Source organism: Bubalus bubalis, chromosome 24 (assembly GCF_019923935.1).
Source record: "Bubalus bubalis isolate 160015118507 breed Murrah chromosome 24, NDDB_SH_1, whole genome shotgun sequence".
In the NCBI taxonomy this organism is placed as follows: domain Eukaryota; kingdom Metazoa; phylum Chordata; class Mammalia; order Artiodactyla; family Bovidae; genus Bubalus; species Bubalus bubalis.
Window position 1 is genome coordinate 6,773,518 of NC_059180.1, and position 14,272 is coordinate 6,787,789.

At 54.7% G+C, this 14,272-nt stretch overlaps 2 protein-coding genes and 1 long non-coding RNA gene across 4 annotated transcripts; all 3 read right to left on the reverse strand.

Moving 5' to 3' along the window:
• Nucleotides 1–181: 181 nt before the first annotated feature.
• On the reverse strand, nt 182–1,034 carry LOC102395348. The gene is made up of 3 exons (XR_006548163.2): nt 888–1,034; nt 534–735; nt 182–447 (listed from the first exon to the last, which is right to left on the reverse strand). It is a non-coding gene; the product is annotated as an uncharacterized LOC102395348 (long non-coding RNA).
• A 5,211-nt stretch (nt 1,035–6,245) lies between these two features.
• On the reverse strand, nt 6,246–10,151 carry LOC112577784 (2-acylglycerol O-acyltransferase 3). Of its 2 annotated transcripts, XM_025275433.3 has the most exons (7): nt 9,485–10,110; nt 8,670–8,777; nt 8,339–8,409; nt 7,867–8,071; nt 7,382–7,556; nt 6,611–6,813; nt 6,246–6,521 (listed from the first exon to the last, which is right to left on the reverse strand). In XM_025275433.3, the coding sequence occupies exons 1-7, from the start codon at nt 9,555–9,557 to the stop codon at nt 6,367–6,369; spliced, it is 990 nt and encodes a 329-aa protein (XP_025131218.3). In that variant the 5' UTR covers nt 9,558–10,110; the 3' UTR covers nt 6,246–6,366. The 2 variants fall into 2 exon arrangements, with proteins under 2 accessions (XP_025131218.3, XP_044791861.2); XM_044935926.2 differs by lacking the exon at nt 8,670–8,777 and having other exon boundaries at nt 9,485–10,151.
• Nucleotides 10,152–12,023: 1,872 nt separating this feature from the next.
• Nucleotides 12,024–14,053, reverse strand: LOC112581855 (2-acylglycerol O-acyltransferase 3-like). The gene has a single exon (XM_044935738.2). The coding sequence runs from the start codon at nt 12,861–12,863 to the stop codon at nt 12,435–12,437; it is 429 nt and encodes a 142-aa protein (XP_044791673.1). The 5' UTR covers nt 12,864–14,053; the 3' UTR covers nt 12,024–12,434.
• Nucleotides 14,054–14,272: the final 219 nt, after the last annotated feature.

The following is a 14,272-nucleotide window of genomic DNA, read 5'->3' on the forward strand; positions in this document are numbered from 1 at the left end:
TAGAGGGAGAAAGACCCCAGCCAAGGGAAGAGACTTAGGCGGAAGCTGAAAGAGCAGAATTCAGTCTCTGGGAGGAGAATTCAGGGCCCTGCTATCAGTCTAAGGGAGCAAGTCTGTCTCTATTAGGTGGAGATGGAACACCCGTGTGCAGGCTCACTCCCAGAGAGACTCTACGAAGCAGTGGTGAGAGAACTGGCTCTTATTGGCACAGCAGCATGGCAGTCGGTGGGGGGGCTCAGGCACTGGGATCAGGGGCTGGGAGGCTGTGAGGTGGGGAGGGGTGAGGCCAGGGCTCGATGAAGGTGAGGCGAGTAGAAGCCAGGATGCTGTAGCTCTCCTTGCACTCCTCGAACAGTTGCTCCAGGGCCTTCATGTAGAGCACGTGACAGTGATCCACCTGCTGCTCAATGGCCTGTGGGCGCTGGGGCACCGGGGTGGGGCAGTCGACTGCAGGGTCGGGGGACACAGGTCAGGGAGGGACCTCGGCTGCACACAGCTGATAGCGGCCTTCTTCCCTTAAGCCAGGCACTTACCCACAGTGGTGATGGGTCTGGCGAAGGGCACCAGACCCAGGCCCTGGCTGAGAAGAGACCACGGCCCTAGAAGATGCAAGGAGAAATGTCCACGAGCTTCTTGATGGTGACCTGGAACAGACGCTTCCAGGAGGCTGGGGCAGAAGCCTTAACTCTGAAGATGTCATTCTCCTCAAAGGAGTACACGGGCACCAGAGGGGCACTGGGAAGGTGGGGAGACAAGAGAGAAGAGGGCTGGTCAGATCAGGGGCTCTAGGAGGGTCCCCACATTCCTCCCCCACAGGTTCCCACTTCCCAAGGCCATCTGAAGCAAGTGATGGTGCTACAAAGAAATATCTAGAAGAAGGGACTTACCATTTCTTAAGATTAATGTATACTCTAACTTTGGAGAAGGCAATGGCACCCCACTCCAGTACTCTTGCTTGGAAAATCCCATGGGCGGAGGAGCCTGTTAGGCTGCAATCCATGGGGTTGCTAAGAATCAGACACGACTGAGCGACTTCACTTTCACTTTTCACTTTCATGCATTGGAGAAGGAAATGGCAACCCACTCCAGTGTTCTTGCCTGGAGAATCCCAGGGACGGCGGAGCCTGGTGGGCTGCTGTCTGTGGGGTCACACAGAGTCGGACACGACTGAAGTGACTTAGCATAGCATACTCTAACTTCTTATATACATTTATATAAGTATACATATATATACTTCTTATATACATTTTCTCATACAGTCTTAACTACAACGTGTTGAGAGCTGGGTGGCAAGGTGGATGTTAACCCTATTTCACAAGTAAAGGAGCATGCAAGGTATTGCCTGTGAGAGGGCGTCATAAAAGAATGTGAGCTGAGGGAGACTTAGCCCCAGGGTCCAGCGATTCGCACTGTGATCCTGTGTCTCTGCGTGGGAGGAAGCCTGGGGAATGGGCACCAGGGCTGGGCACAGAGGAAACACCCAAGGTCTGCCCAGAGCGCCCTCTAGAGGTGGTCACCGTGTAAGCCGTGGGAACACACAGTCCACCTCCAGGGGGCGGGTGTGTAGGCATAGAGTGTAGATCCCCAGACACACTGTGAGGCTCTGACCATTGAAGGCATCCCCGGCTGGGCCCCCGCTCACCCGTGCCTCAGTGCCAGGTGGACGAAGCCTTTACGATTCCAGAGAGTGAGGTAGTGCTCCCTGGGATGGCAGAGAGGGCCTTCTGGGCTCCCCCGACCTGGATGACCACAGCCTGGCCAAGCTGGGGCTGTGAAAGAATAAAATCCGGGCTCTTGTGGCTTGTAGAACATAGTCCTGTGGACAAGAGGGGGGTGCAGGAACAGTGAGTACCTCCTCCTTGGACCTTTAGTACCTCATCCTGCCCTTTAGCTCAGGAAGGGTGAGATACCACCCCTTTCTTTCCAAACTCCTTCCCCCTGTGCCCCAGTCCATGTACCCTACAGCACCTCTCCCAGCAGGGATGCAGGACACTTGCTCCAAAGCCACTTCCTGACCCCTCGGTGAGCCTGGTCAATGTTCAAGCCAAGTGCCTGCAGTGGGTGGTGAGCGGGGACCACTCTTTCTGGATTGAGGTGGTGTTGCCTTCTGTCACTCAGCCCTGGATTCACGCAGGCCGTAACATGGACTTCACAGACTAGGCGGTGGGACATGCCATTCAGCGTGAACCTGAGAACCGAGACGCTGGGAACTGCTGGGAGGAGCCAGTGCTCTCAGCGCAGGAGTTACAGAAGCTTCCGACGGCCACGGTCCCATGTGGGTGGGACATTGGCACATAGCTCCTGTCTGGGGGAAGCTCTACTGTTTTCACCAGCTGTGGTGGCAGGGGGCAGGATGAGGGAAAGAAAGCAGAGAAGGCAGGCCCCCAGCTGAAAGGACTTCCCTCCTCACCAAGAGACTTGAGAGTTCAGGATCTAAGATGGTGTCTATAGTAACTAGCACGAGGGTCCACTCGGGAACACCATCCCACCCCCTGCCCCGTTACCTGAACGTAAGCAGCCAGAGGTAAGAATCCATCATGGGGAGGAGAGAGGAGGTGGGAGGTAAGGGAGCAGGAGGAGTGGAGCATCTCTTGGAGGATGACCTGTTACCTTAAAAGGGAAGTAATTGCTCAGGTGTTTCCAAGCAGTCCATTTCCTCATCTCCGGAGAACCCTTCCGCCTGGGGCAGAGAGATGGGCGCCGGGGGGAAGAGTTACTATAGACACCATTTATCACCTCTCACTACCGGGGCCCTTGTTTAGTAACCTTGGGGAGCTGTATCCTGGTCCAGAAAGAATCACACCATGTAGAGAACAGCGAAAATCAGATGGAGGTAAAAAGGAGGAAAAAGGCTAGAAGGGAAAAGATAGGGCCTGAGGAAAGATGAAAAAGGAAAATGACCTAGATTGTGAAACCATGATGACGTCCCCACTCCATGCTGACAAATAAGATCCCTGGGCATCTCCCAGCTGACTTCTGGCCCCTCCTCCCTATGCCCCTCGCGTCCAAGAATGGGGTGGGGGTCTGTAGCATTTTTCTCCCCACCCTCCCCCTTCCTTTCGTCCATCATGGACCCCACAGCCTACTCTCCTCACACAGAAAGAGTCAACAGAGCATGTATTTGTAGATGTTCAATACTTCTAGCCACTGTTTCTGCAGGATTTTCATAGTGGGGGAGGGCAGCCGGGCGGTGGAGAATCTCTGGTGCTCCCCTTTTGCCAGCAGGACTCTCTGCTATGCTAAGTCACTTCAGTCGTGTCTGACTCTGTGCAACCCCATAGACGGCAGCCCACCAGGCTCCCTCATCCCTGGGATTCTCCAGGCAAGAACACTGGAGTGGGTTGCCATTTCCTCCTCCAATGCATGAAAGTGAAAAGTGAAAGTGAAGTCGCTCAGTCGTGTCCGACTCTTTGCGACGCCATAGACGGCAGCCCACCAGGCTCCTCCGTCCATGGGATTTTCCAGGCAAGAGTACTGGACTGGGTTGCCATTGCCTTCTTCTTCTGCTGCTGCTGCTAAGTCACTTCAGTCGTGTCCGACTCTGTGCGACCCCATAGACGGCAGCCCACTAGGCTCCCCCATCCCTGGGATTCTCCAGGCAAGAACACTGGAGTGGGTTGCCATTTCCTTCTCCAATGCATGAAAGTGAAAAGTGAAAGTGAAGTTGCTGAGTCGTGTCCCACTCCTAGCGACCCCATGGACTGCAGCCCTCCAGGCCCCTCTGTCCATGGGATTTTCCAGGCGAGAGTACTGGAGTGGGTTGCCATCGCCTAGGACTCTGGAAAAAGGATGCTGGTTTTTCTAAGAGTCCTGGAAGCCTTTCTGGTCTAGTGGCCAAGCCCTTGTGGCCTCTGGGGATCTCTTGCAGGGGCTGTGTGGATGTGGAGACTCTTGGGTCCAGAGCCCCAGACGTTTCAGGCCTCCCTACACACTGATCATGAACTTCTCCAGTGGGTCAGTCCTGGCTGGCCACTGGGTAGGGCAGGGAGGCAGGGCAGGGAGCGTGCCACAGAGGTCCACCCCGAGGTGCAACCGAAATCCTGTGGGGCAGAGGTTGCAGAAGAATCCAGAGAGCCCACCCACTGGGTCCCAGCCCCGACTGTGTGATCTTGAAGATCCTGGACAAGCCCCCTTGTCCGTTTGTGGGCCTCTGGGAGTGTCAAGGCCACAAGGAGACGTGGCTTGGAGAGGGTATCTCATCCCCAAGGTCAAACACATCAGTGTCACAAGTATTTTCCGACTTTTAATTTCAGGCCTTGCCCAGAGTCACTGAGGGGGCCAGTGGTTGCCTAAGTGAGGAGGAGGTGCCTGTGGGCGGGGACACGTACCGAGCCCTGAGCTCTTGGAACAACTACGTGCGTGGCTCCATCTGAGCGGGAGTGGGCCCCCTGGTTCCTTGTAACCTAATCGGGGTCGCCACTGTGGGCTGAGGAGTAGTCAAGAAGGGTGGTCACTGAGATGCCTTTAAGTCCCCTTCTCTGCTGAGGGATTCACTGGGACAGAGTTCATGGCTGTCACCTTGGCCAGAGTCCAGCCTGGGTTCGAGGCCGACAACCAAGTGTTCAGGTCCCGTCCTGGGACTCCCAAGCCTGACCATGCCGGGGCCTGAGCCTGCAGTGGAGTTGGGGACAGAGCAGGTAGATGCCGGTCTCATCGTCAGTGTGGATAAGCGTGAGGATCAGCAGCAGGAGGATACAGAGCACGTGGAACATTGGCAGGGCCACTGTCATCAGTGGCTACACCTCCGCCTCTGCCCTTCCCTGGGTGCAGCTAGCTCCCTCTTGTTGTGAGTGAAAGTCATTCAGTTGTGTCCGACTCTTTGGAACCCCATGGGCTGTAGCCTGCCAGGCCCCTGTGTCCATGGAATTCTCCAGACCAGAATACGGGAGTGGGTAGCCTTTCCGTTCTCTACAGGATCTTCCCGACCCAGGGATCGAACTGGACTCTCCTGCATTGCTAGTGCATTCTTTACCAGCTGAAGAAGTGAAAGTTGCTCAGTCGGGTCCGACCATTTGCAATCCCATGGACTTTACTCTAACCAGCCGGGTTCCACTGTCCTTGGGATTCTCCAGGCAAGAATACTGCACTGGGTTGCTATGCCCTTCAACAGAGGATCTTCCTGATCCAGGGATTGAACCTGGGTCTCCAGCATGCCAGGTTGATTATTTACATCTCAGCCACCAGGGATGCCTTTAGCACCTGAGTTACCAGGGAATTCCTACCCTCAGACGCAGATGCATGTGTTGATTGCTAACCCACCTGAACATTTCTAGACATGAATGTTAAGTGAATGTAGAACTTGTCACCTGAGAACGACCCAAGGAATTCATGAGACTGCTAAGACTTTTCACTTGGATAGAGAAAATTCTTCTACTGAATAAAATTTCTAGCATGGTGGAGAGCAAATCGATTTGTACTCAGTTACTTTGCAAAAGGTGCTTCTCATTTCAGTCATGGACACAGGCACAAAGATAGTCAGCTAGTAGGAGGGACGTGAGTCAAGATAGCAAATAAGAGGCATGTAAGTCAAAGGATGCTATGACCACACAAGTTCCCTCCCAATGTTTCAGCAGATCCTTGGTACTTCACTGATGCCATGGCCTGATGATGATGGTGGTGATGGACATGATGGTGATACATTCATTGGCTCTTATTTTCCCAAACTCTTTTAAATTTTTTGATGTTAATAAGGCAATTTTGAGAAGAGTCTTTCTCACCCAGTGAATGAAGTTCCTGTGGACCTAATGCTGGGCTTGCAGTAGGGCTTCATATGGTAAAATAAATCCCTGCATCACGTGATCTCCCAGCCCCAAGGGAACAGGAAGGAGTGGAGGAGATGCAGATAGGAAACTCTTTCTTTTCTATCACAAGAGGTCAATCGAAATCGCCCTACTTCAGGTACCCTTGACCCTTGTCAGCCTTTGTTCACAGTATTTCCCCAGCTACCCTATGGTAGCTTACCTATACCTGTCCCCACTTGAAAGCCTAGCCCATTGGGATCTATCCTCCCTGAAACCGTTCTGATGCCCTATGTTTCTCAGCTAAGCAGATGCCTTTATTTATAGAGGGAGAAAGGCCCCAGCCAAGGGAAGAGATTAGACGGAGGCTGATAGAGCAGAATTTAATATCTGGGACGAGAATTCAGGGCCCTGCTCTCAGTCTAAGGTGGCAAGTCTCTGTCGATTAGTGTGGTAGTGGAACACACGTGGGCAAATTTGCTTGAAGAGAGAGATTCTATCAAGCAGTGGCGAGAGAACTTACTTTTATTGGTACAGTAGCACGGCAGTAGGTGGGGGGTCTCAGGCACTGGGATCAGGGACTGGAGGTGGGGGGCAAGCTGGGAGGTGGCGAGGGGTGAGGCCAGGCCTAGATGAAGGTGAGGTGAGTAGAAGCCGGGAGGCCGCAGCTCTCCTTGTGCTCCTCAAACAGTTGCTCCAGAGCCTTCATGTACAGCGTGTGATAGTGGTCCACCTGCTCCTCGGTGGGCTGTGGACACTGGGGCACTGGGATGGGGTGGCCCACTGCAGGGACAGAGGGACACAGGTCGGGGAGGGGCCTCGGCTGCACGCACAGCAGATAGCGGCCTTCTTCCCTGGACAAGGGCACTCACCCACAGTGGTGATGGGTCTGGCGAGGGGCACCAGGCCCCAGGACTTGGCTGAGAAGAGACCATGGCCCCAGAAGATGCAAGGAGAGAAGCTCAGGAGCCTCTTGATGGTGACCTGGAACAGACGCTGCCAGGAGTCTGGGGCAAAAACCTTAACTCTGAAGATGTCATTCTCCCCAAAGGAGTACACGGGCACCAGGGAGGCGCTGGGAAGGGAGGGGCAAGAGAGAAAATGGCTGGGCACATCAGGGGCTCGAGAAGCACTCCCAAATTCCTCCCCCACAGGTTACCACCTTCCTAGGCATTAGGAGCAAAGGATGGTTCTACAAGAAAGATCTGGATGAAGGGATTTTCTTTCTTAAGACCAATGTGTCCTGGACCTTCCTATATACATTTTCTCACACAGTCTCAACTACAGTGTGGTGGCAAGGCGGGCGTTAGCTGTTTCACAAGAGGTGTGCAAGGTCTTGCCTGTGAGAGGGCATCATAAAAGAATGTGAGCCGAGGGCATACGAGCCCCCAGGGTCCAGCGCTTCGCACTGTGATCCTGTCTGTCTCTCTGCGTGGGAGGAAGCCTGGGGAATGGGCACCAGGGCTGGACACAGAGCAAACACCCAAAGTCTGCCTAGAGCGCCCTCTAGAGGTGGTCACGGTGGAAGCTCTGGGGACACACAGCCCACCTCCAGGGGGCGGGTGTGCACAGATGGAGGGCAGACGACCAGACACTGTGAGGTTCTGACCATTGACGGCAGCCCTGGCTGGGCCCCCGCTCACCCGTGCCTCAGTGCCAGGCGGACGAAGCCTTTACGATTCCGGAGAGTGAGGCAGTGCTCCCCTGGGACGGCATACAGGGCCTCATTGGCCCCTCCGACCACGATGACCACAGCCCTGCCGAGCTGTGGTTGAGATAGAACATAATCCAGGCTCTGACGGTTCACAGAACATGTTCCTGTGGGCATGAGGAGGTTCAGGAACAGTTAGTACCCCCTCATGGGCCCGATAGTCCCTCACCTCTCCCTTAAGCACACTGAGTATTAGACATCATCCCATTCTCGCCAAATTCCCTACCCCTGTGCCCCTGTCCACGTGTCCTACAGTGCCTCTCCCAGCATGGATGCAGGACACTCGGGCCAAGCCACCTCCTGACCCCCATTGTGAACCTGGCCAATTCCAGCCAAGTGCCTGGGGTGGGTGGTGACTGGGGGTCACTCTGGCAGGATTGGGGTGGGGTCACCCTCTGTCACTCAACTCAAACTCACCACAGGACAGAAAGTACTCTCGATGGCCTGGCATGTACAAGAGACAATTCAACATGGCCACTGAGAACCGAAGCCCTGGGAACAGCTGCGAGCAGCCAGTGCCCTCCGTGGCGAAGTTACAGATGCTTCCGACGGCTACGACCCCATGTGGGTGGGACGCTAGCACGTAGTTCCTGTCTGGGGGCAGCTCTGCTGTTTTCACCAGCTGTGGTGGGAGGGGGCAGGATGAAGGAAAGAAAGCAGAAAGGGCAGGCCCCTAGCTGAAAGGGCTTCCCTCCCCACCAAGATCTTGAGAGTTCAGGATAAGATGGGGTCAAAGGCACCAGGATCCACTCTGGAACACCATCCCACCCCCTGCCCCGTTACCTGAACTTAAGCAGCCAGAGGTGAGAAGCCATCATGGGGAGGAGAGAGGAGGTGGGAGGTAAGGGAGTGGGAGGAGTGGAGCATCCCTTGGAGGGTGACCTGTTACCTTAATGGGGAAATAATCAATCAGGTGTTTCCACACAGTGCAGTTCCTCAACCACTGATTTCGCCTTCCACCTTGGGCAGAGAGATAAGGGGGGAAGAATCACTACAGACACCATTTATCACCTCCTTCTACCCGGGCCCTTGTTTTTGTTGTTTAGCTGCTAAGTTGTGTCTGACTCTCTGTGACCCCAAGGACTGCAGCATGCCAGCCTTCCCTGTCCTTCACTAGTTCCCAGAGCTTGCTCACACTCGTGTCCATTGAGTCCATGATGCCATCCAACCATCTCGTCCTCTGTCACCCCCTTCTCTTCCTGCCCTTATTTAACACTCACCTTTCTGGGGTGTGTCCCAGTCCAGGAATAACCATACCAAGTAGAGAACAGGGAGATACCAGAGAGAGGTGAAGAGGAGGAAGAAGCCAACAAGGGAAAAGAAAAAGCCTGGGGAACGATGAGAAAGGAAAACGAGTTAGATTGTGAAAACGCAGTGACTTCTCCCCTCTCCCCTCATCAGTGAGATCGTTGCCTGTCTCCCTGCTATACTTTGACACGTCCCTCCCTTTGCCCTGGGCTTCCCTAGTGGCTCAGACGGTAAAGCATCTGTCTGCAATGCAGGAGACCCAGGTTCAATCCTTGATTCGGGAAGATTCCCCTGGAGAAGGAAATGGCAGCCCACTCCAGTATTCTTGCCTGGAAAATCCTATGGACAGAGGAGCCTTGTAGACTACAGTCCATGGGGTCGGGAAGAGTGGGACAGGACTCAGACTTCATGTCCCTCCCTTTGCCTTGGTGGTCCAGTAGGGAGGGCTCCAGTCTTCCTCCCTCTGCTGCTGCTGCTGCTAAGTCGCTTCAGACATGTCCGAGTCTGTGCGACCCCATAGACTGCAGCCCCCCCATCCCTGGGATTCTCCAGGCAAGAACACTGGAGTGGGTTGCCATTTCCATCTCCAATGCATGAAAGTGAAAAGTAAAAGGGAGGTCGCTCGGTTGTGTCCGACTCTTAGCGACCCCATGGACTGCAGCCCACCAGGCTCCTCCATCCATGGGATTTTCCAGGCAAGAGTACCGGAGTGGGGTGCCATTGCTTCCACCCTCCACCCTCCCCTTTTCCCACCTTCCCAGTTGGACCCCTGCCTGGCTCCCCTTACCCAGGAAGCAGAAACAGAGCACGTATTGGTAGGTGCTCAGTATTTCTAACCACTGTTTCTTTAAGGTTTTCATTCTGGGGGTGGGTGGTAGGGTCGTGGAGATTTCCAGGTGCTCCCCTTCAGCTAGCAGGGCTCCCGAACCAGGAAAAATGTGATGAAGGCTTTGGTTGGAGCGCAGGAAATCTTTCTGGTCTGAGTGGCCAAGCGCTTGGAGCCTCCCAGGATCGCTTGTAGGGGGCTGTGTGCATGGGGAGACTCTCTCATCAGAGCCCCAGAGGTCTCCAGTCTGCTCTCACTTATCATGAACTCCAGTGGGTTGGTCTGGGCTGGTCCCTTCTTGCGACTGGGAGATGGCCTAGGGGGCGTGCCGTGGAGGCCCAGCCCTCAGTGCATTAGAAATCATTGTGGGCAGGAGTTGCAGAAGAAGCCAGAGAGCCCACCCACTGGGTCCCAGCCCTGACTATGTGATCTCGCTGTTCCTGGATGAGTGCGCCCTAGTGTTTGTGAGTCTAGGAGTGTCTAGGCCACTCGGAGGTGTTAATTAGAGCCGGTATGTCAACCCCCAGGACAAACACACCAACACACAAGTTTATTCCCAGGTTGAATTTCAGTCGCCAGCCACACTCCTCCAGGGGCCTGAGGCCAACTAGATGAAGAGGAGGTGCCTGTGGGCGGGGACCCGGTAGCAAAGGGTCTGACCTTGGAACAGCTGCGAGAGCTGCTCAACTGACCGAAGACCGAGAGCAGCGCGTGCGCATGCGCATGTGCTGAAGTACCCCTTTCGCCCCCACAGCCCACACAGTTGTACCCGGATGGGAGCCCCCACTGTGGGCAGAAGAGGATCAAGACGGGGGATCGCTGAGATGTTTTGACGTCCCCTTCCCTCTAAAGGGATCCAGTGGGACAGAGTTCAGGGCTGGCGGGTTGGCCAAATGCCAGCCTGGGGGCGGGACTGGCACCGAGTATTCAGGCCCCAACCTGGGACCTTCACCTCCCAACCTTGCGGGGGCCTTGAGCCTGGGAGCAGGGAGCTGGCTGAGGAGCCTGGGGGCAGAGTAGGCAGAGGTTTCAGGTGTGGAAGGGCAGGAGAAGGCCCTGGGGCCTGGAACATTCGTAGAGCCACTCTCAGCAGCTGCCCAATGTTTCCTGTGTCTTTCCACCCAGAACCCCGGTGGGTTCAGAAACTGTGGAGGGCCTCATTCTCCCCCAAAGAGAAGACTGGCACCGGGGAGGCTGTGGGGGCACAGGGGACACCTGATTCCGGGGTCCTGGAAGCGGGGCTCCTCCCCAGCCGCCTTGCCCCAGAGGCCAGGCCCAGCTACCAACCATCCCCCCCAACCCCCTGCTACCTCCCGGGTTCCTCACCGGTGTTCCAGTGCCAACTTGACACATCCCTTCTGATTGCATATCTGCAAGCTCAACGATCTGATCTGGGATCTGGGCATTGACTCCAGCTGGTCCCTGGGCTCACCCAAGGCCAGAGGTCTGGGCCAGTGGGGCTTGCCATGTGGGTGGTACCCTGACTAGCAGGGCTCCCCGTTTAACCCTGGAGCCTGGCCCTGTAGGGTAGAGGATGTGCAGATCAGATCAGATCAGATCAGTCACTCAGTCGTGTCCGACTCTTTGCGACCCCATGAATCGCAGCACGCCAGGCCTCCCTGTCCATCACCAACTCCCGGAGTTCACTCAGACTTACATCCATCGAGTCAGTGGTGCCATCCAGCTATCTCATCCTCTGTCGTCCCCTTCTCCTCTTGCCCCCAATCCCTCCCAGCATCACAGTCTTTTCCAATGAGTCAACTCTTCGCATGAGGTGGCCAAAGTACTGGAGTTTCAGCTTTAGCATCATTCCTTCCAAAGAAATCCCAGGGCTGATCTCCTTCAGAATGGACTGGATGGATCTCCTTGCAGTCCAAGGGACTCTCAAGAGTCTTCTCCAACACCACAGTTCAAAAGCATCAATTCTTCGGAGCTCAGCCTTCTTCACAGTCCAACTCTCACATCCATACATGACCACAGGAAAAACCATAGCCTTGACTAGATGGACCTTTGTTGGCAAACTAATGTCTCTGCTTTTGAATATGCTATCTAGGTTTCTCATAACTTCCCGTCCAAGGATCAAGCATCTTTTAATTTCATGGCTGCAGTCACCATCTGCAGTGATTTTGGAGCCCCCCAAAAATAAAGTCTGATACTGTTTCCACTGTTTCCCCATCTATTTGCCATGAAGTGATAGGCCCGGATGCCATGATCTTTGTTTTCTGAATGTTGAGCTTTAAGCCAACTTTTTCACTCTCCACTTTCACTTTCATTGAGAGGCTTTTTAGTTCTTCTTCACTTTCTGCCATAAGGGTGGTGTCATCCGCATATCTGAGGTTATTGATATCTCTCCTGGCAATCTTGATTCCAGCTTGTGTTTCTTCAAGTCCAGCGTTTCTCATGATGTACTCTGCATATAAGTTAAATAAGCAGGGTGACAGTATACAACCTTGACGTACTCCTTTTCCTATTGGAACCAGTCTGTTGTTCCACGTCCAGTTCTAACAGTTGCTTCCTGACCTGCATACAGATTTCTCAAGAGGCAAACCCTACAGCTCTTAGCTAAGCACTTGCCTGTATTTACAGTGGGAGAAGTGACCTAGCCAAGGGAAGAGACTTATGCAAGCTCATGCAGCAGAATTAAGTCTCTCTGGGAGGAGAATTCAAGGTTGTGATACTCAGTTTAAGGCAGCAAGTCCATACCCACTAGGATGGGCTGGAATATACGTGGCATTGGTTACACCCGAAGCGGGAGTCTAAGCTCGGCTGACATCCATTTCTAGGAAATGGTAGTGTGGGAGAACTTTAGCTTTTATTGGCACAGTAGCATGGCAGTAGGTGGGGGTCTCAGGCACTGGGATCAGGGGCTGGTGGGAGTGGTGGTGTGAGGTGGGGAGGGGTGAGGCCAGGGCTAGATGAAGGTGAGGTGAGTAGAAGCCGGGAGGCCACATCTCTCCTTGTGCTCCTCCAACAGTTGCTCCAGAACCTTCATGTATAGCGTGTGATAGTGGTCCACCTGCTCCTCGGTGGGCTGTGGGCACTGGGGCACCGGGATGGGGCGGCCCACTGCAGGGACAGGGGGACACAGGTCAGGGGAGGGGCCTTGGTTGCCCACATAGTTCATAGAGGCCTTCTTCCCTGGACATGGGCACTTACCCACAGTAGTGATGGGTCTGGCCAAGGGCATCAGGCCCCAGGACTTGGCTGAGAAGAGACCACGGCCCCAGAAGATGCAAGGAGAAATGCCCACGAGCTTCTTGAAGGTGATCTGGAACCAGGAGTCTGGGGCAAAAGCCTTAACTCTGAAGACATCATTCTCCCCAAAGGAATACATGGGCATCAGCGAGGCTCTTGGTTGGGGGGCAGGGGGCAGTGCAAGGGGGCAGGGGGCAGTGCAAGGGAGCAGAGGGCTGGTCAGGTCAGGGGCTCTAGGAGTGCCCCCACATTCTCCCCAACAAGATACCACCTCCCAAGACCATTTGAAGCGAATGACAGTAGCTACAAAGAACTCTCTGGGAGAAGGGACTTATGTTTCTTGAGAAACGAGTGTGTACTGGGCCATCCTCTATACATTTTTCTGCACAGTCACCAACCACCATATGGTGGAAAGGTGGGTGTTAACCCTGTATCACAAGTAAAGAAGCGTGGGGCCCTCGTGGTTGTCCAGTGGTTAAGAATCCACCTGCCAATGCAGGGCACAGGGGTTTGATCGCCGGTCACCGAAGATCCCACATCCGGCAGGGCAACCAAGTCAGTGTACTCAACTGAGCCAGTGAGCCTAGAGCCTGTGCTCTGCAACAAGGGAAGCCACCACAAGGAGATCCCGCGTACCACAGCTGGAGACTAGACCCCAGTCACTGAAACTGGAGAAAGCCCACACGGCAACGAAGACCCAGCACAGCCAAAATAAACACATAAATAATAGATGGGGTTTTTTTTTAAAAAGAAGTTTGCAAGTTCTTGTCCGTGAGACGGTGTCGTAAAAGATTGTGAACCAAGGGTGTCTGAGTCCCAGGGTCCAGCGATTCGCACTGTGATCCTGTCTGTGTCTCTGTGTGGGAGGAAGCCTGGGGAATGGGCACCAGGGCTGGGCACAGAGGAAACACCCAAGGTCTGCCAGGAGCGCCCTCTAGAGGTGGGCACGGTGGAAGCTCTGGGAACACACAGCCCACCTCCAGGGGGCCGGTGTGTAGGGATAGAATGTAGATCCCCAGACACACTGTGAGGTTCTGACCATTGAACGCATTCCTGGCTGGGCCCCCGCTTACCTGTGCCTCAGTGCCAGGCGGACAAAGCCTTTACGATTCCGGAGAGTGAGTCAGTGCTCCCCTGGGATGGCATGCAGGGCCTTGTGGGCTCCCCCGATCACGATGACCACAGCCTGGCTGAGCTGGGAGTGGGCAGAATAAAATCCAGGCTCTGGTGGTTCACAGAACATACTCCTGTGGACTAGAATGCGTGCAGGGACAGTCAGTACCCGCTACTTGGCTCCCTAATCCCTCACCCTGCCCTTTAGCACAGGAAGTATGAGCTCTCCACCCCTTTCCTTCCAAACTCCATATTCCTGTGCTTCTGTGCCTGTGCCCCACAGCACCTCTCCCATCAAGGAGGTGGAACGCTCACTTCCAAACCAGTCACTGACCCACACTGTGAGCCTGGCCAATGTTCAAGTCAGGTCCCGGGGCTGGGTGGCGTGTTGGGGGCCACTCTGGCAGGAGTGGGGGGGCCCCTCCTCCGCCTCAGGTCAAG